The sequence below is a fragment of the Xyrauchen texanus genome, chromosome 10, assembly GCF_025860055.1.
Source record: "Xyrauchen texanus isolate HMW12.3.18 chromosome 10, RBS_HiC_50CHRs, whole genome shotgun sequence".
In the NCBI taxonomy this organism is placed as follows: Eukaryota; Metazoa; Chordata; class Actinopteri; order Cypriniformes; family Catostomidae; genus Xyrauchen; species Xyrauchen texanus.
This window is the reverse complement of record NC_068285.1, coordinates 37,141,388-37,167,070: the sequence shown is the minus strand read 5'-3', so window position 1 is coordinate 37,167,070 and position 25,683 is coordinate 37,141,388. Positions and strand designations below refer to the sequence as shown.

The following is a 25,683-nucleotide window of genomic DNA, read 5'->3' as shown; positions in this document are numbered from 1 at the left end:
TGTTAACATATACAACTTTTAATGTAAACATGTTTTAGTATTTGTAAAAATTAACATTACCCAAGATTTGAAATGCTGTAAAAATGGTTAATTAATTTTAACTATTGCATAAACCAGTGCTGGGTAGATTACTTCTGAAATGTAATCCGGTACTGATGACAAATTACACAACTTGTAATCAGTAGCATACTTTTTTAGATCGTACTTTAAGGTAATCTAAACTGATTTCTTTTGGATTATTAAAATATCTTTTTTACCAAATTAACTACTTTTATTGAATATTAGTAAACATAAAATCAAACAGAATTTAGCGATGTGACTCTTGCTAAGTAAATGACGTGTACGTTATTTTTCTGTTTATTTTGCAGCCACGCATACAGTAAAAGCCAAACCTCCTTGGTGCTAAATGCATATGTGTCTGTCTGCCTGTCTGTCTATCTATATCAATATACATTGCATATATTATTTAAAGAATTTTCATATTAATATTACAGAACAGACAAATAAATCACAATAAAGCCCTCATCCCCCATCCACACTATGACAGTAAAAGAAAATATCTTTTTTTTTAATCTATTTACATTTAACACAAAGTGGTGATACAGCTGTGTAAATAGAATGCAATTTGGTTTAATAAAAATGTATCCTATGTCGAACATTATATTGTATTGACCACAAATCTTGAATTGATGGAGCATGTTTTAGTCACTGATGGGCTTTGGTCCAAGTGTCTTCAGAGAGCTTTACTCTTAGATCTTTTGCCCAGGATTCCTTAAGATATTGTGTGGACACAATGAAAATATACACACAAACCTTCATATCAGGATCCAGAATCTTACATAGATAAAGATGTCCAGGGTAATTAAATATTAGGGATATTAGTTACTAGATATAACTTCGAATTTGTAATTATCTAAATAAAGTTATTTGAATTTAACTAAATACATGTTTTCTGCATATTTAAAAAAATATTTATGAATTGTTCCAAAATAATCGAATCATAATTGGATGTCTGATTTTACAACGTATCATAATCGTCAGGTAAAGAATTGTAATTGTATCGTTCCAACAAATATTTACACACCTAAAAGTCAAGTTAATTACGCACTTGTTATTGCCATTGGTTGATTAATAATGTAATCAAGACGTAATCAAGTACATCCATTAAAACGTAATAACATTACATTACAAAATGTAATGTAATCCAATTACAAGTACTCGATTTTTGTCATCTAATTTGTACATTTGTTACTACCCAGCCCTGAAGTTATCTGATGTTAATGTACACAATAATAACTGTAAAGTGTTAGCATTATTTGTATTGAAGACCTTTAGTATGTCTCAGTTCTGACTATCAATTCAGGTTTAGGCTCACCTCATTCTTCCAGTTACGAGCCAGGAAATGTTCAGCCACATGGGCAGGTAAAACGTTCTCCAGAAGCACCCGGTTGAGGTTCTCCATGGTCTCAATCTCCTCGCACTCCTTCTTAAACTTGTTCCTCCAGAGGAAGTCTAACCTACAGTAATATTCATTCTGTTACAAGAGGACAAAGAAGTAAAGAGATGGTACACATCTGATCACCTTATGTGGCTTTCAAGACGACAAAGAAAGCAGAATGAAATGCACACAAGGACAGTTCATATATATTTATAGATTTTACTTGAACAAAGGGCTGCTATTATGAAAAATGGTTTCAGTTTTCTCTGTGGCAGCTCTGTGTTTGTGCACACATTCATCACTGAAAAGATTTTTTGAATCAGTGGAATTGGCACCTTGAAAGGAATCAAGTATGCACTGAGAGTTAATCTCAACCAATTTTGTTCTGCTTGTTGTCTCTTTCGTAATGTATTTTTTATATATTTTGATTACCTATCACCTGATCAGCACAAACAATGCATTTCATATGATTGCATCTGCCAAAATGCACATTTCAAATGCAGATTTCATCAAACAGATCTATTAAAGACCAGTACTCCCTGGCAACAGAATCAAGAGCACACATTAAAAAAATGAAATCTGATCTACAGCAGACCTGCAGAGATGGTAAAAGACACTCTTTATATTGTGTTGTGGTGAAATTATTTCTTACAATGGTATTTATTAAATGCATTGTGTTGCTGGGAAGCTTATGTTATCAGGGACGGGACTGCCAGAGATTGATGAAAGCTGATAATAAATAAAGCATTTACTAAAGTAATTGGGAAAACATTTGTTGAGCATAGAAAATAAAGCAAAGAGTATAAATATACAGCTTAAAAAATTACAGTTAAGGACTAAAATCCTGTTTATCACAAATGACACAATGGAATTAATGAATTAAAGGAATATTCTGGATCACAGGTAACACTTTACAATACAGGCAGGGCTAGACTGGGAAGAGAAATCGGCCCAGGATTTTACATGGCAACTGGCCCAAATGTTGTTGAGCATAGGTGGGGGGGGGTGGGGGGGGGGGTTGTTGAGCCAAAAAGTTGGTGGGCCAAAAGTTGTTGGGGGAAGGTGTTGTTCACTGTCCTTTTCAGCATATCGCAGCACTGTTTTGTGGTCCGTTCAGCATAACGCAACGGCTCATTTTAGCTTATCGCGGCCCATTCAGCACGTTTTGTGGCCAACCCACCGGCCCGCACGTTTCTCCCGATGGCCATTCCACCCCTGATCGGCCCACCAGAAAAATGCCTGGTATGCCAGATTACCAGTCCAGCCCTAAATACAGGTGTATTAATATGCATTAATTCATGCTTAACTAATGCACAGATAATATTGAGTTAATGTATGACTCATTATTAACCAAGCATTCATTAATGATTGCCACATCAGCAACTAATAAAGCGTAATAATAAGTCAAATATAAATTGTTATTAATTAAATGTGTCATCATGGATTAATTCCCTAACAACTTATTATATGAACTAATAGTGTTAATGAATGTGTTAATTACCACAATGAGCCAAAGCCATGTATTGTGAACTTTCACCCAATACGGGTGCACTAATATGCATTAATACATGCTTAATTACTGCATTATTACTGCAAATTCATGTGTTAATTACAACAATTACTTAATGATGAATTAATAGTCAAAAGATGCGCTCCACATTAAGTGTTTAAAAACATATTTTAAATGTATTTTCTGCAAGATGTTTTATTTTCGTTGTGTACTTTTTACCATAATTATGTAATATTTTCTTTTGATTTGAAAAGATCTTCAGTTTCTTGAGAAAGTTTATAATAAAACTGGCCAACAATATAACAAACTGAAATGTGACATAATGTGAAATTGAGTATTATGGTAAGGTTGATTTAAAACTGAGTGTTTATTTAATTTTTGTACTTTGTTTGTCATGTTATAAATAAAGAGAAGATGATATAAGAGGAAGTAGTTTTCATTTAAAAAGTATTTATTTGACTGACTAGATTTTCCAAAAATAGGCATTACAGTATGGTTATTTAATATTCAACCGGTTTTATTTGTATTACAGAAAATAAATACTATATTGTGATATATATAATTATTGTGATATAAATTATTCATATTGTGATATAACATTTCATTTATATTGCCCACCCCTACCTGTATTCTTTTAAAATGCTTACAACATCTTCACCTGAAATTGAGCCTTATTTTATTCTGATGTGTAGTCAAGTGGAGAAATGTCATGTAATTTAACTCTGGTCATAAATTGGACATGGCCTCTTTAAGAGTTTTGTGACACCCACTGTGTTACACACATGTGTGCTGTTAGAGATGTGAAAGCAGACATTGTGCAAGAGAGCTCCCAGTTTTGATCATCAGTTGATAATTCTTTGGGTAAATATAACATTTTCCACAAAATGCTCATAAATTGCATTAAATATGTGTTCAGAAGAGTTGTATGTTGAGTGCTTGTTGTGGGTTATTTTTGAGGGCTGCATATGGATGCATATCTGGAGTTTGACCATGTTTTGGCATACATGCAATGACTGGGTATGTCAATTTAGTATTAATCATATCTTATTTAATGAGTTATAGCCCAGTGTTTTCTAATTTAGTGAATAAGTGTAACATGTAGCCGCATCTTATATGATGTCAACACGCATGGGTGAATGACGTATGTATGCAAAATATAAATCCATTATTATAGGCTTATCAAAGTGAAAATATATGGTTTGGAAGATGGATTTATGTTGTTCTCTCTAATTAATAACATTTTATTGTTTATTTTTTACAAAAACAAGTTACATAGTGTAGCTTTAAATGCATACAATTCTGTAAATGATATAAGCATATGGGTGGGCTCATGCTCTGTTTGTATTTTCTTTTGACATTAGCCTCTACCATATTTCATTTGTTGTATTTCGTTGAACCATATTTCAGTTTCTGAATTGTATTTATTTCCGCCACTGACCACTGTTTTTCATTTTTTATAAAAAGCCATCAGAATAAAAACCCCCAAATAATTTTTGTATCCTGTGTTGTTTCTTTTCAACTCATATGGAACTCTTTAGATGAACCTCCAACTGACTCAACCCACAACTAGAACTATGAAACCTGTGGTAAACAGATTGCCACCCACCTGCCTCGCCAGCACAAGCAACGTGATGAAGAAAATGAACAATGACACAGAGCCCATGGTCTTCAAATCTTTAAGAACACCTGGCCTGAAAACAAAGAGACAGAAATATAAATCATAGAAGACAAACAGCAGAGACATAAAATGTGTTTTGCTGAAGGTAGACTATAATATGAGATTTTCAGCAACGCTGTGGCAGTCTAACCTTATCCAGGTTGATAATGTCAGTGTGGTATGGGTAAAGGGGAAGATTGTCAGCAAATAAAGACTAAATTTTGATCTGCTCATCAACCAAAGCTATTGTATGGCTTATAACACAATTGGATGGACTACTTTTATTACTTGCTTTTTTGTTATTTTGGGAGCTTGTAAATCATCATTCACATTGTATGGAAAAGAGCAGCATAAACCTCTCCTTTAGTGTTCCACAGAAGAAAGAAAGTCATTAAGGTTTGGAACAACTTGAGGGTGAGTAAATTCTAACATAATTTTGTGGGTGAGTTAACCCTTTAATTTTACTCCATTTAGAAAAACCACTATCTCTATGTTACCTGTGTAAAATGATAAGTAAAAGAATATTAAATAAGAGAAATACAACAGAGAAGGATGAAATGTGACAGAAATTAATTTAATAAAAAAACTGTTTTCAGATGAATCCAGTTAAGTCCACACAAAGCTTCTCATCTCAGCACCTGTCAATCCCACGAGATATTGAAAGATGTCTTTTGATACCTTCTGTAAATATTGCCCATAAAATACGTAATCTCACCTATGTGCCATATCAAGTTCATTTTTACATTCATTATGTACAGGATGTGGAGTCTAATACCGGTCCAGCTGCTGTGTTCTGTAGAGGAATGTGCTGTAATCATCCAGTATGGAGGCATGGGTCTGGAGAATGATGATATTATAACCCACAACTGCAGCAAGCATGATGATCATCTTCAGCTCATAGTTTATCCTCAGGAACACAGAGCATGAGATCAATCCCAGAATGCAGCTGTAGATGAAGTACTGCCAGGGAAGAGACAGCCAATCAAATACGTCTATACTTTCATCAGGGCCAATCACAATGTACTGTAAATACTACAGGTACGACAAAATGCAACAGTTCTGTAAGTGAAAAAAATAATAATTATAATAATTTTCCCCATAGAGATTTTTTTATAACAAAAAAGATGAAATCTTTCAAGACGATCCTGACCTCATGAAATAACCAGGAACTTACTGTGGCAACATTTTTGCTAAATTATATTACGTTGTTCATTACACGTATCACAGCAGTTCCAGCAGAAGAAATGACCACTGTGTGGCACTAAAAGAGAGTTACATTTGAACACAAACATATGAGGTTTTTAAAGTTAATCATCTACTGAGCTTTAAATCAACAAAACCTACCTCTCTTCCCAAAACATTCAACCTAAACCTAACCAATAATGTCACAAAAAGTCAATGTGAGATGAAAACTGATAGATTTATAAGGTTAATGATCTATTGAGTTTTAAATCAACTAAACCTACCTCCTAACCCTAAACCTAACCAGTAATGTCATAAAAAGTGTGGCAAAGGTGAGGCTGAAGAAACCACATCCTTTTGTGCTGCTTCTATGACCCTCTCGGCTCATGTGTTGACTCGTACTCTGGTCCTTTGAATCACAAGTGCAATGCTATCAGTTGAGCTACCGCACAATTAGATCAAGCTCCAACAAGTTTACAAATGAGGTTGGTTTTGCAACCGTTAAAAGTACGTGTTTTTGAACGGTTAATCTGCCCTTTTACTTTTGATTTGTGTCATTGCTGTTGTAGCAACTCTAGTGTTCATTTCACCAGGAAACTGCAGGAACATGTACAACGAACCACGTAAAATTAATTTAGCAAAATATGTAGACCAGTTACGTGGTGACGTTATCCGCCAAATTCCCTGTAAAGAACTTCACTACCTATAATCCAAAAGAGAGATCTTCCAATCAGAGGAGTCACTGTTACCATGGAAACAGAAATAACAAATAACAATGAAGTATCTCTCTACACTGTCAAACTATGTATATATCTGAATATTCTGAAATAAGCTTAAATATATATCATATTTTAAACTACTGTGTCAATCAATAATCAATAGTTTATACTATGCAATTGTTTTTTATTTCTATGTCTTTTGCAATGCATAGTGGGACGAGAAGTTCAATCACTTAATAATTTTTTTTTTTTTACTTCAAATCAAAGTTTTTAATAATATTTTGCTTAATCTTGTAGCTGGTTTGCTTAATTCATTTAATTTGTTTGAGTCCCTCATGGTGAATATGAATAGGAAAAATATGTTCTGAACCAATAAAGGCAACTGAAAAATGGGCGGTCACTGTTGAGAATTATGAACTAACTATGAACCTGGAATTTCATTACACAACACTACAAAAAGTCCCTGAGACTGAACAGACCTCTTACATTCATAAATAGCATGTGGTGGTAAAATAACAATTCCTTGAAAAAGACTATATTTTATCAGAATATGGAGGCTTGTTTTGTGACCAGTGATGAATTCTAGGAAAACATACTGACGCTTTTGTGCACAATCTTGTTATCTCTATAAGTACATTGATCTTCATGTGTAACTTTATTTTCCAGTATTCATCTGTGAATCGTCAAGTTCTGTTGAACGCCAATAAAGCGTGGTTATACATAATCACACAAGTAAAATGTGGCTTATTCTAAAGAAATACGGAAGTCTGAAAATCTGGTTTTACTTGTGACTTAAACTAATCGTCTTGTCAGAGATATGAAGGCCTTATTCTATTTTAAAACCACATCTAAACAGAGGATTTAGAATGCATGTTCATGCAGATCCGTCAATAAAATGTTAATGAGTTCTCTGCACATTTTCTGAGAAGCAAATTTCCAATTATTTACATGCTAAAAGCGTGAGATTCTCTGCAACTTACTGGCAAGCAGAACTTGTTTGGAGAGTGTGTGGTTTGACCATATGGACCATTCATGCTGCTGTTGGAAATGTTCAGTGGGGTTGTTGTTCCCAGCTTCTCATTGCCTAAGAAGAACTAAACACCCAACAGATGGAGAAAAACACATCTAGAGTATTACAACAGAAAGACCCTCTTACTATTAGCAACACACATCTGTTGCATTGTGTAATTAATGTTTCCTAGAAATTCATGCAAGTGTAAAATTCCACACATTAAAAAATAAATAAAAATAAAAATAATATATATATATACAGTATATACAGGGTTGGGGAGTAACGGAATACATGTAACGGGATTACGTATTTAAAATACAAAATATAAGTAACTGTAAAAATATCTAAAACCAAACTGATCTTGTTTTAGAAACAACACTGCATAAGATATTTAGGTTTTTCAGAGAATGTATTTTTAACATGTATTTTGTCTTACTGTACTGACAGAGTTTTTATAGTCAAAACAAGTGAAAAAAAAATCTACCAGTGCTGAAGAAATAATCCAAAGTATTTAGATTACATTACTGACCTTGAGTAATCTAACGCTATACATTACAAATGATATTTTACAGCATGTATTCTGTATTCTGTAGTGGAATATATTTCAAAAGTAACCTCCCAACCCTGTATATACTGTATATATATTAATAGCTGCACGTGCTATATAATGTCAATGTAGTGCAAACAGATAAAAGCAGAGAAAATGACCACAATTGCTATATTTGGCAGAATAAATTCTCTTGTAATACTAAAACATAATTGTATTTACAATAATCTTACTTAAATCTCACTTTTATCAATTTACCTTGCTTTTATTTAGATGTACTATTTTTCTCAAATTATATAGCCTATATTATGGGCCTTCTTGTCAGTCACTTTTTTCCCCAGCAAGATGTAATACAATCATGTACTCACTTACATTTAAGTGCTTTGAGTGCAGTGTCAGAAAAATGCTATATAAATGTAACGTTCATTAATTTGTTCATTTAAATGTATTGTATTAACTGTATTCATTTCTCACTTCCGAGGAGATGCTAGGCAGAATGTTAGTCCCAGTCACTATTCACTTACACTGCATCGTTTCGCCATACCATGGTAGTTAATGGTAACATTCTGCCAAACATCTCCATTTGAGTTCCACAAAAAAATCATACAGTTTTACAACATCATGAAGGTTAGTTAGTGATGACAGAAGTTTCATTTTGGATCAACTATCCCTTTAAGAGCAAAAGTCAAAACTCAGTGTTCTCTACCAGTTATATTAAATGTGTCCGTTTGAAGATGATAAAATGCACTGAAAATGTTAACAGATGAAATCCTGATAAAGGACCTTACTGATAAATCAGTTATGATGTACACTGAATAGTTAATAATATGCCTATATTAAAGATAATAAGGTGATTTAAAAAAATACTATGTACATATACACTCACCTAAAAGATTATTAGGAACACCATACTAACACTGTGTTTGACCCCCTTTCACCTTCAGAACTGCCTTAATTCTACGTGGCATTGATTCAACAAGGTGCTGAAAGCATTCTTTAGAAATGTTGGCCCATATTGATAGGATAGCGTCTTGCAGTTGATGGAGATTTGTGGGATGCACATCCAGGGCACGAAGCTCCTGTTCCACCACATCCCAAAGATGCTCTATTGGTTTGAGATCTGGTGACTGTGGGGGCCATTTTAGTACAGAGAACTCATTGTCATGTTCAAGAAACCAATTTGAAATGATTCAAGCTTTGTGACATGGTGCATTATCCTGCTGGAAGTAGCCATCAGAGGATGGGTACATGGTGGCCATAAAGGGATGGACATGGTCAGAAACAATGCTCAGGTAGGCTGTGGCATTTAAACGATGCCCAATTGGCACTAAGGGGCCTAAAGTGTGCCAAGAAAACATCCCCCACACCATTACACCACCACCACCAGCCTGCACAGTGGTAACAAGGCATGATGGATCCATGTTCTCATTCTGTTTACACCAAATTCTGACTCTACCATCTGAATGTCTCAACAGAAATCGAGACTCATCAGACCAGGCAACATTTTTCCAGTCTTCAACTGTCCAATTTTGGTGAGCTCTTGCAAATTGTAGCCTCTTGTTCCTATTTGTAGTGGAGATGAGTGGTACCCGGTGGGGTCTTCTGCTGTTGTAGCCCATCCGCCTCAAGGTTGTGCGTGTTGTGGCTTCACAAATGCTTTGCTGCATACCTCGGTTGTAACGAGTGGTTATTTCAGGCAAAGTTGCTCTTCTATCAGCTTGAATCAGTCGGCCCATTCTCCTCTGACCTCTAGCATCAACAAGGCATTTTCGCCCACAGGACTGCCGCATACTGGATGTTTTTCCTTTTCACACCATTCTTTGTAAACCCTAGAAATGGTTGTGCGTGAAAATCCCAGTAACTGAGCAGATTGTGAAATACTCAGACCGGCCCGTCTGGCACCAACAACCATGCCACGCTCAAAATTGCTTAAATCACCTTTCTTTCCTATTCTGACATTCAGTTTGGAGTTCAGGAGATTGTCTTGACCAGGACCACACCCCTAAATGCATTGAAGCAACTGCCATGTGATTGGTGGATTAGATAATTGCATTAATGAGAAATTGAACAGGTGTTCCTAATAATCCTTTAGGTGAGTGTATTATTAATGTTTATTAATTTTAAGTAATTATTATATATGTATATTAATACCGGTACATACTTAAATTATTTAAATTGTCTGATTCTCATGGCAAAGAAAAGAACCGCCATAGCCTACGTCAGATGCAGCTCTAGAGTGATGGAGATGAGAGAAACAGATGTTTATAAGTATGATGAAGATAAACTTACATAAAGCATTTTTGCTATTACTGCATTTCTTGTTAAAAGTGCTGCATTATGAGTGAGCGGCGTGATGTGATGTGGAAAAACTAGCAACACACTTGCAATATACAGCTTCTTTAGGTTATAAAAAGGAGTGGCAGTTTCATAGCATCACTTGCTTGCAAAGACGTGGTACAGTATAACACCATTTGTGTGTCGAATTAACAGGTTTAAGCTTTAAGTTCAACAAAAATGCAGGAAAGCACTTCCTTTGCTCACTGCATGTGTTCAGTCTAAACTCAACAAGCATCCAATAAGCTGCCAAATATGAATCATGAAAGAGAGAGAGCGAGAGAGAGAGAGAGAGAGAGAGAGAGAGAGAGAGAGAGAGAGAGAGAGAGAGAGAGAGACACTGAAGCACTGATTTACTTGGAACAGTTACTGGAATGAGTATGATGGTAAGACAAAGTTTTTGATTTCTGGATTTGTTTATTAATTGTTAATCTAAACTACACATTAAAGTGAATAAATGTGTGCGGGAGTTAACTGCATTATAAACATGGAACTTGCGGGAATGACTGAAATTGTGAGAAATACCTGCAATCCCAAGCCAAATTTTAGATCCTGTTGTTCATACTTCTACACATTCAAATCCGGCATGTCAATGATACATGCGTACCAGCAAAACGTGCAGTTTCTAACCCTCCTCCTCCTTTAACTGTGCACTGCACCTTATGTTTTTGCACATATCAGAACAACTGGCTAAGCAACTATCTGTCAGATTTCAAAAGTGGACACTCAAAGGTAGGGTTGACAACTATCCCATTTAGCAGAAATAAAGACGTCCCATATGGGGACATATTGAAGTGGAAAAATGCTTGCGGGGGACAGGTGCAGACTCTACAGCAGACTAAAACCCATCAGTCATAGGCCGATGCTTTAGAGCAGTGTTTCCCAAACGGGGGTTCGGGAACCATGGAGGTTCGTGAGGGAACTCCAGGGGGTACATGAGAGAGTGTGGAGATTGCATACAATTTAAAAAATATATATTTTTACTATTGTGACTGTAGTGCAATCTCTGATTGAGAATGGGATAGAAATGCCAATGGTGAATTTAATGAAATAAAATATACAAAAGAACAATAGAAAGGTTCATTAAAATATAAATACTGTATAATTTCAAAAGGTTAATGTCACTTAAAATATCAGGGGGTCCTTCAAGTAAAACATTTAGGTCAAAGGGGTTTGGCTGACAGAAAAGTTTGGGAACCCCTGCTTTAGAGTATATTAAATGTGAGCAGTGTCTAAGCCACATTAACTAAAAACAGGGGTAGTTCAGGGTTCGGTAACATCTATGGGATCTTCCAGGTACATGGATTTTCCTAACACTGTTATGCCAACAACATTATGATCTACCTTCCGTTCCAGCCTGACAAACCAACAGTGGTGGCATGGATCTACTTTTGTTCTATGGAAAAGTAGATTTTTGACATTATGCTAATTCATTCCTTGTGTGTTTCACAGAAGAATGAAACATATGAATTTGGGCAACATGAGGGTGAGTAGATGATGACAGAATTGTCCTTTTTGGGTGAACTTTAAGGGATTATAGGGTGAGTTAACATTGTTTATACAAATACAGGCAACTCAGGTTGAAGAGGATTAAGAGGCAAAGCAAGAGCAAGGCTTTTAATATTACCATTATTACTCAAGATTTCCTTGAAATACTGAGCCATAAAGCCAATAAGACTGTTCACCGTGTTGACATTACCATAACCAAAGTACCCGTGATGAAAGCACGGAACCTTTTCTTATTGAACACGCTCATGAATGGTCATGATGAACATTTTGAACCAAGAGTGAATAAAATAAATCATGGTCATTTCAAATGCAGTCCAATCTAGTTGATAGGACCAGTATTAGACAGTAGTAATGCTTACCATGTTGAACACAGCCATGACCAGTACAAGTGCAGTGGTTGCCATGGTAAGTGCAAGTCGTATCCAGGGCTTGTTGGTGATGACTTTAGAGGAGCCGGGGAGCCACGGCATAGTGCAGGAAGCTGCTTTGCCCCATTGCTACGGCAACAAGAAAAAATTAAAAAACAAGCTTAGACTCCCACCACTGTCATTAGCATATTTGCTTCTATAACAAATTCCCAAGGTTATGACTGTGCTCCATAATAGACACTTTAATAAATATAACTTCAAATGGAGTGAATGCAATGCCAATAAAAAGAGGGGGCATATGTGCCCTGATATCAACTTTAAGTTCAAGTCAATATAAAACAGTATTTATATTCCATTTTGCAGGATTTTCGGACTTCATTCTATCGATTAGGAATGGACTTGTTTGTAAAAAGTGGGTGTTTTAAAAGTGGGTGTCGATTGTGGAGGATTACTCGCCTCCTGTAACACTGCCAGCACCCACTTTAGAAGAGACTTTCTGACTTGGACAACGAGGTTAAAGGTTAAGTTCAAACTTAATCTTGATTGATTTATCTCAATGGTAACTCTTCTTTTTCAAATCTATTATTATTTGCAGTAATTACAGTATTCTTAATCATATAAACGTAAACTACTGTGTGTTAACTATAGAGCACAACAATGACTGCCCATTTGTTCAGCATTCTTGGATCTAGTATTTTTTTGTTGATTTCAGATTAGTTTCCCATTCATTTCTTTTCCATATGGATTTCATAAAAGCCTTTATAAAAGCATTCTAAGCCATGACCAAACCAAACAGCTCTGAGATTAATCAAACTTTGATTTGAAGCAAAAAGGTTTTTGAAAATTGGACAAAAGACAAAAGATACAAGACTGTGTACATAAAGTCTTTCATGAGGGAATGAACTACAGTCCCATGAAGTTGATGTTTAAGCTTTAGAGTATCTTGAATGCGAGCAGTCTATAAGCCACATCAACTAAACATGGGGGTACCTCAGGGTTTGGTGCTTGGGCCCCTTCTCAATATTATATACACAACATCTATGGGATCTATCTTCCAGGTATTGATTTTTCCTACCACTGTTATGCCGCAAAAGGTATTTGAAAATTGGACAAAAGACAAAAGATACAAGACTGTGTACGTAAAGTCTTTCATGAGGGAATGAACTACAATTCCATGAAGTTCAAGTTCAAGCTTTATTTTACTCAAGAGGCAATATGTGACATAGACAGCAGTAAATACACACATTTACAATAAATAATTTATGTAAGCGTAACAGCTGGAATAAAAGAGTATTTGTATCTATTGGTCTTGCACTGTGGAAGTTTGTATCTCTGAACAGAGGGATGCAACCAAAAGTCCTTGGACAAAGGATGACTTGAGTCAGAGAGGACTAGCTCTAGTCACATACAATTGGGTCAGATTTGTAAGTTCAGAGACAACTATCTTAATACACATTTTCAAAATGCTGCTCAATTTGCTCTTATTCCTAACTTTAAGGTTACCATACCAGCAAATCAAAGTAAAGGTTAAAACTGATTAAATAAAACAAGAGTAGAACATTTTCATAAAGGTGACAAAACAGCAAAGTTTCCTCAAGTAATACATACACTGGAAAACTTGCTGTCCTTTTCTGCATATAGCAGTACCGTTTTGTGGTCCGTTCTGCATAAAACTGTGGCTCATTTTTGCTTATCGTGGCCCATTCGGCACGTTTCGCGGATGCACCACCAGCCCGTTTGGTTCTCCAGCTGGCCAAAGTGCGTTGGCCCACTGGAAAAATGCCTGGTATGCCAGATTGCCAGTCCAGCCCTGGTTATCATTAAAAATCAATTACACCAAGGAAATATTTTATGGAATTTTTACTACTGGAAGCAGACTGTTGCGCTCTATTGGCAAGTTTTTTTTTTAACCTACAACATTAGCTTGGATTCTGGGCTAATGAGATTTCACTGTGGCCATATCTACCAAGCTCAGTGCCACAGAAATAGTAACCAAGTCAATGACTTTCATGTTACCCATGGCTGCTTAACACAGCTTAGATTTACATGGAAGATACAAAGATTATTTCTTGGCGTGTCATGCTTACACAGAAGAACACAATGTAAGAACAAAAAAAAAAAAAAGAGTAAATTCTAGTGTGATTTTATGTGCGACAAATCTTTATGGCCTTTAAGAGACTACAATTCTGAATGCAGCACTAATGTAATATGCATTACACTCTGCTGAGGCCGTGTTGCCTTCTCTTTACTCAGTGGCTAAACTGTTATTTTGCATTGTCATGATGAGTATTACTGGAACTGCAGTGTAACACTCAACCTTGACCTTGAACCTCACACTTTAATTAGGAGTAGAAGAGGTAGAGGAGCTAAACAAACAACTCTAAAAACCCTCTCACCAGTGAATCATCTGTTAGTTATGTCACCTAGACAAAAAACGTCTTCCAGTATTTTAAACATAGCACTTTTATGAGGCAACCATAGCGCTTTCTTTCATATTTATGAAACTGTGGGCCAAACGGAAAACCATGTGAACTCTCACATCAGAGAAATAGGAAACAAGCTGAAAAATGCTCTGCACTAAATTCCACATAGCTCTAGACACTCATGACACTGACAGCTGGTTGTGAGAGTGGCGTACTATAAATGACACACAAAACAAGAGTGCCACAGAGCTTTGTAAACATATCCTGTCATATCAATTGCCCAGAGACCTGTGAGTTTACTACCATCCAGTGGGAAAAATGTATCACAAACAACCCAGTAAAAAGTGTCATCACTCAAGCTTATATTTTTCAGACACAAAAAAGAAACAAGAAGGTTGTTACGCTAGTGTGGAGACCAAGGTCTCAGCAATTCAGTGTGGCCCCTTTTTTATCATTATTAATACTGTGTCTTCAACGGAAACTGGGGCTCCATTAAAAAACAGATATGGGACAATGCAAGTTGAGCTGCTGGGTGAGTGGTATACAAACACTTTAAGTGCATGCTTTGCATTGTCTTGACATAAAAAAACAGAAGACTTTCAATACAGCTGAAGTTGCCTGTAGTGTATGAATCTCAAAAAACATATCCAGGTCTCATTTTCCCCCTAAATCACCATAATAAAAATAACAATGAATATTAAGTATATTGGAATATTTTTGCAAATATATATATATATATATATTTTAAGACAATTAAGCACATTACCTACACAGTGCACAGAGACTGGCTATACACTTATCACTGCAGAGTTCATGCATACATTTGATGAAGCAGCTTTCTTCAGTTTCGGATACTTCTGGAACACTGTATTGGTTCGACTGCTTGTGTATGGGATGCTCTTTTTTTATGTGTCTATTAAATTGTTTGACAGTCGTTGTATTGTTTGTGTCTGCATTCAACAACGTTACACAAGCACAAAATGCCCTGTGTTTTATACCTTTTTTAAAACAGCATCTTGCATTCGACACTGTGTGACATGAAGAGTTAAAGGTTAAAGTTATTTCCTCATCGCCAATAATAGGATACAATGCAATATTATTCATTATCCTACTTTGTCTATTGCTGCTGACTTCATGACTCTATCTTGTCTTACTGTGAATTAAGTAAAATTTCCCTCTTGAAAGAAGAATAACACGAAACCCACATAGGTTTTACTTCATAAGCTTGATAACATTGTGTGAACAGTATATGGTAATTCTACGACTATCATATAAGTCATATCATGCAAGTTATAACTACTTACATAGTTACATCTACTTCATCTACTTATGGTTCAACACGCATCTAGAAACAACATAGAATGGCAGTGACATGCCCTCATCCACTGTCATTCATTCATTCCTGGGCTTTTGTAGATCAGTTTTGTAGATGGATCGATCAGACTTCTGCATTTAGTTTTACTTATCCTGGTGCAAAGGGGAAAATGGCACGTTTACCTACTTAAATGAATATCAGATGCTAAAACTACATTGAATTATAGTCCTTATCAGAAATGTACTTTAACATCTGTTGTTGTTAATGACTGAGGACTTGCTATTGATGTTGTCATGGCATAATTAATGAGGTACATCAGTGCAGGTTATGGGGACTGTTTGGGGGTTTTATTAATGAACATTTAAAAGTTATTGGGCATTATAGTTATATATTAATTACGTCATTTTATGTTATAACATGGGTTTATTTTTTCGTTACCCTGGGTGAGATTAAAGTTTCATTGATGTGATACTGTTTGAGGCATCGAAGGACATTGTAAAAGGTATTGGAGCTTTGAGTCAAATGAATCAATTGTTTTGGTAAAAGTTTTGGCCTGTTAAAGCATTTGAACTGTCAATGGCTGGTGATATCTTCTGGTGAATTCACGTCCTGAAGCATTGATTTAAAAAGTGATTTCTAAGCTTTACGAATTGGGTTTCTTAAGCGCCCGTTACTTGTTTGCAATTGCTAAAGCCTGACCTTAAAGAGTACTTGAAAAAGCCATCTTTCTGATCATAATTATCTATCAAGAACAGGAAAAAATAATTCAAAGTGGCTAGAAGTCACTCCTTATCAGTCAATTCCCATGCTAAACTACTATTAATGCGTGCACAGGAAGTGTACATATTTTTATGTCAGCTGAAGTTCAGTTGAGGTGTAGGTTCTGGCACCCCTGTCTCAAATGTAAGCATGAATCTACAGCACCTTGAATGTTGAATAAGAAGTTTTACCCTCACAGAATCTATAGTAATATACTAAGAGAGACAGAGAGGGGGAGAAAGAAAATTGAGAAGCGTACAGGTGACATTTACAAAAGCCATTTAAATTCCACAGGTCCAAAGAAGCTCATAATTTGATTACAGCCAACACTCAAAGAGCTGTTGTTCCTCAGGCTAAAGCAAACAAATTTCAATCTTGCAGTGATATGGTGTATTTCCTCTCGATATGGCATTTTCTCTAACAAGATGAGGGTCTCCAACTTATTAAATGTCATTTCAATACACAAAGTTATTTCCTCCAGGCGAAGAAATGCATATGACATGTCTGCATATGAATAGATTAAATGAGACATATCCAGTGTGCTACATTCACTCGCTCTGTTACAAAACCTAGTGAGCTGCCTCTGTAGGCAGTATTGTAAGGCATTAAAGACATTCTCAAGCAAAGCCTGTTCCAAAGGGTATATGATTTATTATTTAAATAACACATAATTATGCTGCCTCCGAAAATACCTTGTTTTAGCCAAAATCCAAGGCATCATAGTGTGAATCCATTGCATGCAAAAAGCCTGATTCAATTACAAAGGTAATATTTACCTAATTTTTGTGTGCTATGTATTTTATGCATATTACAGTATAGGTCCTTTAGCTTAGCAACATGATGATGTAAATTGTAAAGCTAATGAGCAAGTGCATTTTCGAGATGATTGACAGGCAAAGTCTGTATCTGAAAGGTGATTGGCTCTTTTACCAGTAAGGCGGGATTTCCTTTCTACATCTGTTGACCATTGGGTGCGAGAGGTTCTTGGTTGGGCATTCTAATTTCTCACATTAATTTAAATAGAAATGGCTAGTCTCTGCCAAATAGGATCTGGTCAAACTCTATTGACATAGTCACATAGCCACTTATAAGATTCCATTTCCGTTAGGATGCTACCTTTAAAAGGCAGCTGTGTTTGTGGACAGTGGACAGCGGGGCAGCTCACTAGGTTTGGAACAGAGTAACTTGGTTGAGACTCTCCCTAACTCAAAGAAAGCTAGTTTATAGTTATTTCTAAGCTCCACTTACCATTATGTGACCAGCAAAACAAACACAGAGGATCAAGGCTAGCAGCAGAAAGGCCATTCCAAATGATACTCCAAGGACGGTGGTGCTGTAAAAGACAAAATCTCTAATCATCAGTGATACTCAAAAGAACATGCACTTTTTTTTAAATCCCCTTTTCTCCCAATTTGGAAAGCCCAATTCTCACTTCTTAGTAGGTCCCCGTGGTGGCCAGGTTACGCACATCAATCCGGGTGGGAGAGGACAAGTCTCAGTTGCCTCAGGAGGCAACTTATCATGCACCCCATTGAGCGCGAAGACCACTAATCGTGACCATGAGGAGGTTACCCCATGTGACTCTACCCTCCCTAGCAAGAGGGCCAATTTGGTTGCTTTGGAGACCTGGCTGGAGTCACTCAGCACTGGAGGTGTGGTACTCAGCATCATTAATTGCTGAGCTACCCAGGCCCAAAAACACATGCACTTTAAGTATCATTCATGAATGGTTGCTTTTGCTTGCTTTTGTGTGCATCACACATGAGTAGTTTGTTCAATCTTTGTAGATTTTCCACATGCATTCTCTGCACATAAAAAAGAAGAAATAGATAGATAGATAATTTTATTGTCCTCAAAGAGGAAATTTGTTTCCACCGTCGGTGCGTAGAAAAACATAAACACAACAACACCATACATATTAACCGTCAAAACAATCACAAACATAGAGGGACAAAAAAAAAAAAAAAAAACACGAGATCATACAACAAATGCTAGAGCATACGATGGCATCATAATGGCTGATTACCTATGTGTTTAAAGCTCGTATAGCCATAGGAACTGATGCAATGCCACATACAGAAATAAGAACTCTGATGATACACTGCATGTTTGAAAGAGTACAAACTAGAATTTAATGGCTTTTTTTTGTATTTGAAGGTGAATCTTATGAAACCTGTCAAGAACATGTCCAGGTCACATTTCACTCCATATTCAAACGGATATTTGCTTCATGAAAATTAAACCTATTTTTAGGATCATTAAGATTCTAATGCATTGTGAAATTCACATATTTTGTATTATTTATTTATTTTATTCTTCTTTTTCTTCAAGAGGCAATTTGTTATGTAGACAGCAGTACACACACACACACACACTCCCACAATTTAAGCTTGAACATTAAAAAAATAAAAATTACAATGAGCCATTCAAAACGTTATAACTGCGTGAATAAAAGAGAATTTGGGAGAAAAAAGGGGATAAACAAATAAAAATTTAATTATATATATTGTCACAGTTATTCAACATTCTGTTCCAAGGACTCTTATTTTGATATGGTTTTTTTCCCTCTGTCTTCAGTTCTCCCCGAACTACATTTCCCATAATACACTTCCCTCATCACTGCCATCTGTTCCTCGTCTCCTTCACCTGTTCTCCATTCCCTCATCAACTCCCATTTGTATAAATACCCTCTAGTTTTATTCCATCCTGGTCAGTTCTTAGTTGTATTAGTTGGTTATTTAGTGTTGTTTCATCTGTTTGATTTTTGTCAGGGTTTTCAACGTCTTCATTAAAAGTCTGCTGATAGATCCTCCGCTTCCCTTCTCTTCTCTCCTGATAATCACGTGACAGAATAACTGACCTCATTAAATGTACAGTATCTACCGGCTGTGAGAATTCTCCTCCTCAAGCAAGGGGATCATCCAGTTAAGGATCATGTCCATGTGTTTCTCCAACTGCCGAATTTAGTGCACAATGAATACCGCTCTCTGTTGATTTTCTTCATAGCTGGTCTGAATAGTGTACTGCTGGCCGACTACGCGGAGGTGGCTCTGGAACTCTGTGGCTCACCCTTCACTGTGGAAAAGGAGGTTTTGGACAACTGCTCCAAGCCTTCCACGGCTTCTCGCTCCAAGCCTTCCAAGGCTTCTCGATCCAAGCCTTCCATGGCTTCTCGCTCCAAGCCTTCCATGGCTTCTCGCTCCAAGCCTTCCAAGGCTTCTCGCTCCAAGCCTTCCACAGCTCCTTGCGCCCAATCTTCCATTGTTAACAAGCCAGTGCCTATGCTTGCCACGGTTAATGAGACAGTGCCTATGCCTGCCACGGTTAACGAGCCAGTGCCCATGCCTGCCACGGTTAACGAGCCAGTGCCGGTTAACGAGCCAGTGCCCATGCCTGCCACGGTTAACGAGCCAGTGCCCATGCCTGCCACGGTTAACGAGCCAGCGCTCATGCCTGCCATGGTTAACGAGCCAGTGCCCATGCCTGTGGCCTCGACCGTCCCAGGACCGATGCCCGTGGCCTCGTCCTTCCATCCACTTTTGGATCCACCTTTCCTGGCTCCTCATTCCATGACTCTGCCTTCCATGACTCCGCCCCTCAAGCCTTCCACGGCTCCGCCTCCCATTACTCCGCCTTCAATGGCTCCACCACTAGAGTGTCAAATACACGATCCTTCTGTGGCTCCGCCTGCTCCTCTTCCAGTTCCTCCTCTTGAGACCCAAATCCTCCACCCTCCTATCTATCTATCTATCTATCTATCTATCTATCTATCTATAAATTCCATTTCTTTTCTACTGATTTTGGGGGTGTGACCTGGATATGTTTTAATGAGATTCACACTTGAGTAGCATAAATATTTAGTATAAATGTTTTACCCTAAACATTTAGCAGACATAACATTTAGTCTTATTTAGCCAATACTTCATTAGAAATGTGAAAGAAAATAAATATCAGGAAGTGAGATTATGCTTAATACAAAATAGAAAATATTGCTGTGCATTCTCAGCTCTTGTGAATGTGTTCTCAGTCAACATGAGTAGCAAATTAGTGCATAGATTTTTCTGTCTGAATTCATAGAAAGAGAGACATTATTTCCAAACAAATTGGCCTCTGATTAAAAAAAAAAAAAATCTATAGCTGTCTGTTCAGGGCTGTCTTTTTTTAGGCATGCATTGACGTTCCTATCATTTAAATCTTTACTGTTGCACTCATTTTCTCTCAGTTGCGCAGATGTTGTAATATTATTATGTGCCACTTGGTCTAAGTGCTGTGGAACACAATGGCGGTGCGTAATTGCATCGTGAAAGAAAACGAGACACTAGGAAGAGGTCACAGTGATTATACTCACTTTGGCAAGACTAAAACCTGCACTATGAAAATGCAGAAGAAAATGAGACAAGCACAGGTGACGTAGTACTTGAAGGCCGGCAGAGTTGTGGCTCTGTACTGTTAGAGAAAAGAAAAGAAAGCCTGAATATTCAGAGTGAACAATGAAATACTTCAGCTCATTCATTTTTTGTATGTCTTTGTGAAGGCATATTTTCCTCTGCACAATTAAACATATATTTGTGATGCAATGACACATATCACATTAGAAGGTTGACTGTACCTCTTTTTCCAGGGTCTTGTTGTGAAAGAATAGAGATATTCTCTGAATGTCCTCAGATTTTAGCCACTGTCTGGTGGAAAGCATAGATAAAATCATGTATAACAATTAAATGCTGGTTTTCATGAAGACTGTCAATTATAAAAGTTTATTCTGTTACAACAATGGAGAAAATGCTGCTAAAATACATTATTATACGCCTCAGAATAATTGTCTGATCCCTTTGTTATACTATAGAGCTCTACCGTATACTGTCCACTTAATTTATGTGTTTTACACTTTATGACTAAATGTGTAAACTCCCAAAAATGAATCGTTGTTAAACTGAAATGTTGCTATTTCTTGTGCTGTCTTGCAGAGAATTCATGAGTTCATCGACATGGATAAGATGCATAACATTATGGATGCTCACTTCTGTGAGTTGATGCCATCAATGGTGCGAATAATTCTTTCATTCAACTCCTCTTCAAATCTTTTCTTCTGCGACTTTGTTCTGAAAGTTGGGGTGAGGGGATATGATAAAAAAGAAGAGGACAGAGACTTCAAGCAACCTCAGAAATGCAGATGAGGTCAGTGTGAATGTTCTGAAAACATATTCACTTGAGTTTGGAGTTATGCTCATTATCATCATATAAAGTAAGACAAAGTACAAAACAGACCTTTCAGAGTTTTGCTGAAAGCTATACTGCCCCAACGGCACATCCTGTACAGAAATGGACCCACATAAAAATCAGAAAGATTCTAGATTACAATACCACACTGAAAGTCATACTGTGGTTCACTCACATGTGTGTTGATCTTGCCATTCTCATTGGTCATGCTGTCTCGGTGGTGGAGGTTAGCAAATGGCTTGGCCGCTCCCCATGACTCCAGGTACTGCGTCATGCGGACAGAAGCCCTCATCTTGCCACCATCCAGAGTGGGACGAAGCCGGGAGGGGAGCTGGGGTTTTTCTACCTGAGTAACAACATATTATACAGTATGAGGTTAAATATATGTGTTATGAACTGAAGATATTGCAGCCTAGAAACCCACAGATCAAGATGGAACCCTTGCTAAAAATGGAATGTGTACAGGATTGTTAATCAAGCAATATCACATGAGACTGCTGAGGGCTGTTGTACTGGATATCACTGATGTACTAAATACCTGTGGCTTTGTGTCTTTGGCCGAACAGTGTAGAACAGTGTTTTTATGGAAAATTTCTCTAAACAAGAAGTTACTATAGAGTTACCGATGTTTCAGACAAAATTTGGCCAGCTATTTAGTTTCTATTTGCCCTGCCAATAAAGAATATATTTCCAAAACAAGCCAAAGTAGGATCAAGGATTGGAATTCTATGTCCCGAAAAAAGACAAGCATAGTCATACATTGGTGTGTGAATGTGAGTGTGGATGGGTGACTGGGACACAGTGTAAAGAGCTTTGGTAACCTCTAAGGTTAATAAAAAAGCGCTATATAAGTGCAGACCATTTACCATTTACCATACAAACAGTGAAACATTCCAGTCTGCTAATACAAAATATCAGCACCCTTGGAAGACCATTTGTTGAATCAAATTAGTGGACTGGAATTAACTTCTGTATAATGGAATTTCTAGGATATGTGGAATCAAAATCCTCTTAAAGGATCCTAAGAATCAAATAAGATCCAACTGACACCAAATATTCTGGGGTTTTTTCCCCCATCTCATAATTTTTGTTTATTCAGTAATATCATTTTTTTTTTTTTATGGAGGGCCAAATTACTAAAAATTAAATAATTAAATAAATATTTAAATATTTAAATGAATAATTAAATACATAGTTAATTAATGAAATGCATCATTAAATAAATATTTAAATAATTTAAATATATTATTAATTAATTAAATGCATCAGTAAATAAATATTAAAATATTTATATAGATAAATAATTACATACATAATTAATCATTGAAATGCATCATTAAATAAATATTTAAATAGTTAAATAAATAATTACATACATAATCATTGAAATGCATCATTAAATAAATATTTAAATAGTTAAATAATTAAATACATATAATAAATTAATTACATGCTAAATTAAATACATATTTAAATATATCATTAAATACATATTGAAATTGTAAAAATAATGAATAAATCATTAAATATATAAATGTCCCTTTATATTTCATTTTAGCACTCAATGACAGTGGCTGTCACCTTTAAAGTCAATTTCTTTGGACCTTCTTGTTAGTTTAGGCACTCTTTTCTCACAACGCCACTATGACTCTTGCAGATGAAGTTGCTAACCAAAACACTGACAGCTTCTGTCTCTGTTTCTTCTTCGTTCTTTATCAAACTTTGCATGTTTCGCTCTCATGACTTTGGACTACTGACATTCTTAGCCAACGAGACAATCTCAATGGAGTATTGATGCTTTGATTGGCGTGTCAGTATTAAATGAAAAAGATCCCAAAGCAAGCTCTTAAATGGAGGCAGAGAGCTATTGTTTAAATGAAACTGATTCAAAGCTAGTTCTGGAATGAATGGGAGATTTTATGTACAGATTTAATGATGCATTTCATTAATTCACCACCTATTTAATGATTATTTTAAATCTTTAATCATTTATTCAATGATACATTTAATTAATTAACTATGCATTTAATGATTCTATGATTTAATGTATTTAATCAATTTGATTTAATTAATATACATATTTAAATATTAATTTAATGTTTGAATGATGCATTGAATCAATTCACTATTTAAAGGTTTACATATTTAATAATTTATTTAATAATGTAAATAATTAATTCACACTTGATTTAATAATTTTTAAATTATTAAATTATTTATTTAATTATGCATTTAATTAATTATCCATGTATTTAATAATTTATTTATTTAATTTTAAGCAATTTGGCCCTCCATCATGTTTAGGATATTCTTATTTTTTGACAAGGGGACCACACAGAAATATGTGATGAAAAGTGAGGATTCAAATAAGAGATGTGAGTTTTGTTTGGGAACACAGCTAATTAGCATGTAACTCAGCAAAAAATAAAATTTACTCTCACTTTCAACTGCTTTTATTTTCAGCAATCTTAACATGTGTAAAGATTTGTGTGAACATATAATGATTAAACAACTAAGACATAAACTGAACAAGTTTCACAGACATGTGACTAACAGAAATGGGGGGGGCAAAAATCAAAAGTACTAGTCAGTACTGCAGTGCATCTCCTCCTCATGGACTACATCAGATTTGCCAGTTATTGCTGTGAGATGTTTCCCTATTCTTCCACCAAGGCACTTGCAAGTTCCCGGACATTTCTGGGGGGAATGGCCCTAGCCCTAACCTTCCGATCCAACAGGTCCCAGACGTGCTCAATGGGAATGAGATCTTGGCTCTTCGCTGGCCATGGCAGAACACTGACATTCTTGACTTGCAGGAAATCATGAACAGAATGAGCAGTATAGCTGGTGACATTGTCATGCTGGAGTGTCATGTCAGGATAAGCCTGCAGGAAAATACCACATGAGGGAGGAGGATGTCTTCCCTGCAATGACAACAAGCTCAGTCTGATGATGTTGTGACACACCGCCCCAGACCATGATGGACCCTCCTCTTCCAAATCGATCCCCAGAGTACAGGCCTCAGTGTAACGTTCATTCCTTCGATGATAAACACGAGTCCGACCATCACCCCTGGTGAGACAAAACCGAGACTCATCAGTGAAGAGCCCTTTTTGGCAGTCCTGTCAGGTCCAGCAAAAGTGGGTTTGTGTCCATAGGTGACATTGTTGTCTGTGATATCTGGTAAGGACCTGCTTTATAACAGGCCTACAAGTCCTCAGTCCAGCCTCTCTCAGCCTATTGCGGACAATCTGAGCACTGATGGAGGGATTGTGCATTCCTGGTTTAACTCAGGCAGTTGTTGTTACCATCCTACGATACCTGTCCTGCAGGTGTGATATTCGGATGTACCGATCTTGTGTAGGTGTTGTTACACATGGTCTGCCACTGCGAGGACAATCAGCTGTCCTTCCTGTCTCCCTGTAGCGCTGTCTTGGGCGTCTCACTGTACGGACATTGCAATTTATTGCCCTGGCCACATCTGCAGTCCTCATGCCTCCATGCAGCATGCCTAAGGCATTTTCACGCAGATGGGCATCTTTCTTTTGGTGTTTTTCCAGAGTCAGTAGAAAGGTCTCATTAGTGTCCTAAGTTTTTATAACTGTGACCGTAATTGCCTACCGTTTGTAAGCTGTTAGTATCTCAATGACTGTTCCACAGGTGCATGTTCATTAAACGCTTATGGTTGAACAA

General features: G+C 36.5%; 1 protein-coding gene across 3 annotated transcripts in view; it reads right to left on the bottom strand.

Moving 5' to 3' along the window:
• LOC127651060 (adenylate cyclase type 2-like) overlaps window positions 1-25,683 on the bottom strand; it is an 82,875-nt gene that overhangs the window by 4,914 nt on the left and 52,278 nt on the right. For all 3 annotated transcript variants that reach the window (XM_052136764.1, XM_052136766.1, XM_052136765.1), the window contains exons 10-20: window positions 22,166-22,336; window positions 22,039-22,082; window positions 21,792-21,872; window positions 21,383-21,452; window positions 21,122-21,219; window positions 18,022-18,106; window positions 12,268-12,405; window positions 7,487-7,600; window positions 5,381-5,565; window positions 4,555-4,639; window positions 1,376-1,534 (exon numbers count right to left, since the gene is read on the bottom strand). In XM_052136764.1, the coding sequence (XP_051992724.1) occupies window positions 1,376-1,534; window positions 4,555-4,639; window positions 5,381-5,565; window positions 7,487-7,600; window positions 12,268-12,405; window positions 18,022-18,106; window positions 21,122-21,219; window positions 21,383-21,452; window positions 21,792-21,872; window positions 22,039-22,082; window positions 22,166-22,336 (1,230 nt within the window). The remainder of the gene's footprint in view (window positions 1-1,375; window positions 1,535-4,554; window positions 4,640-5,380; window positions 5,566-7,486; window positions 7,601-12,267; window positions 12,406-18,021; window positions 18,107-21,121; window positions 21,220-21,382; window positions 21,453-21,791; window positions 21,873-22,038; window positions 22,083-22,165; window positions 22,337-25,683) is intronic.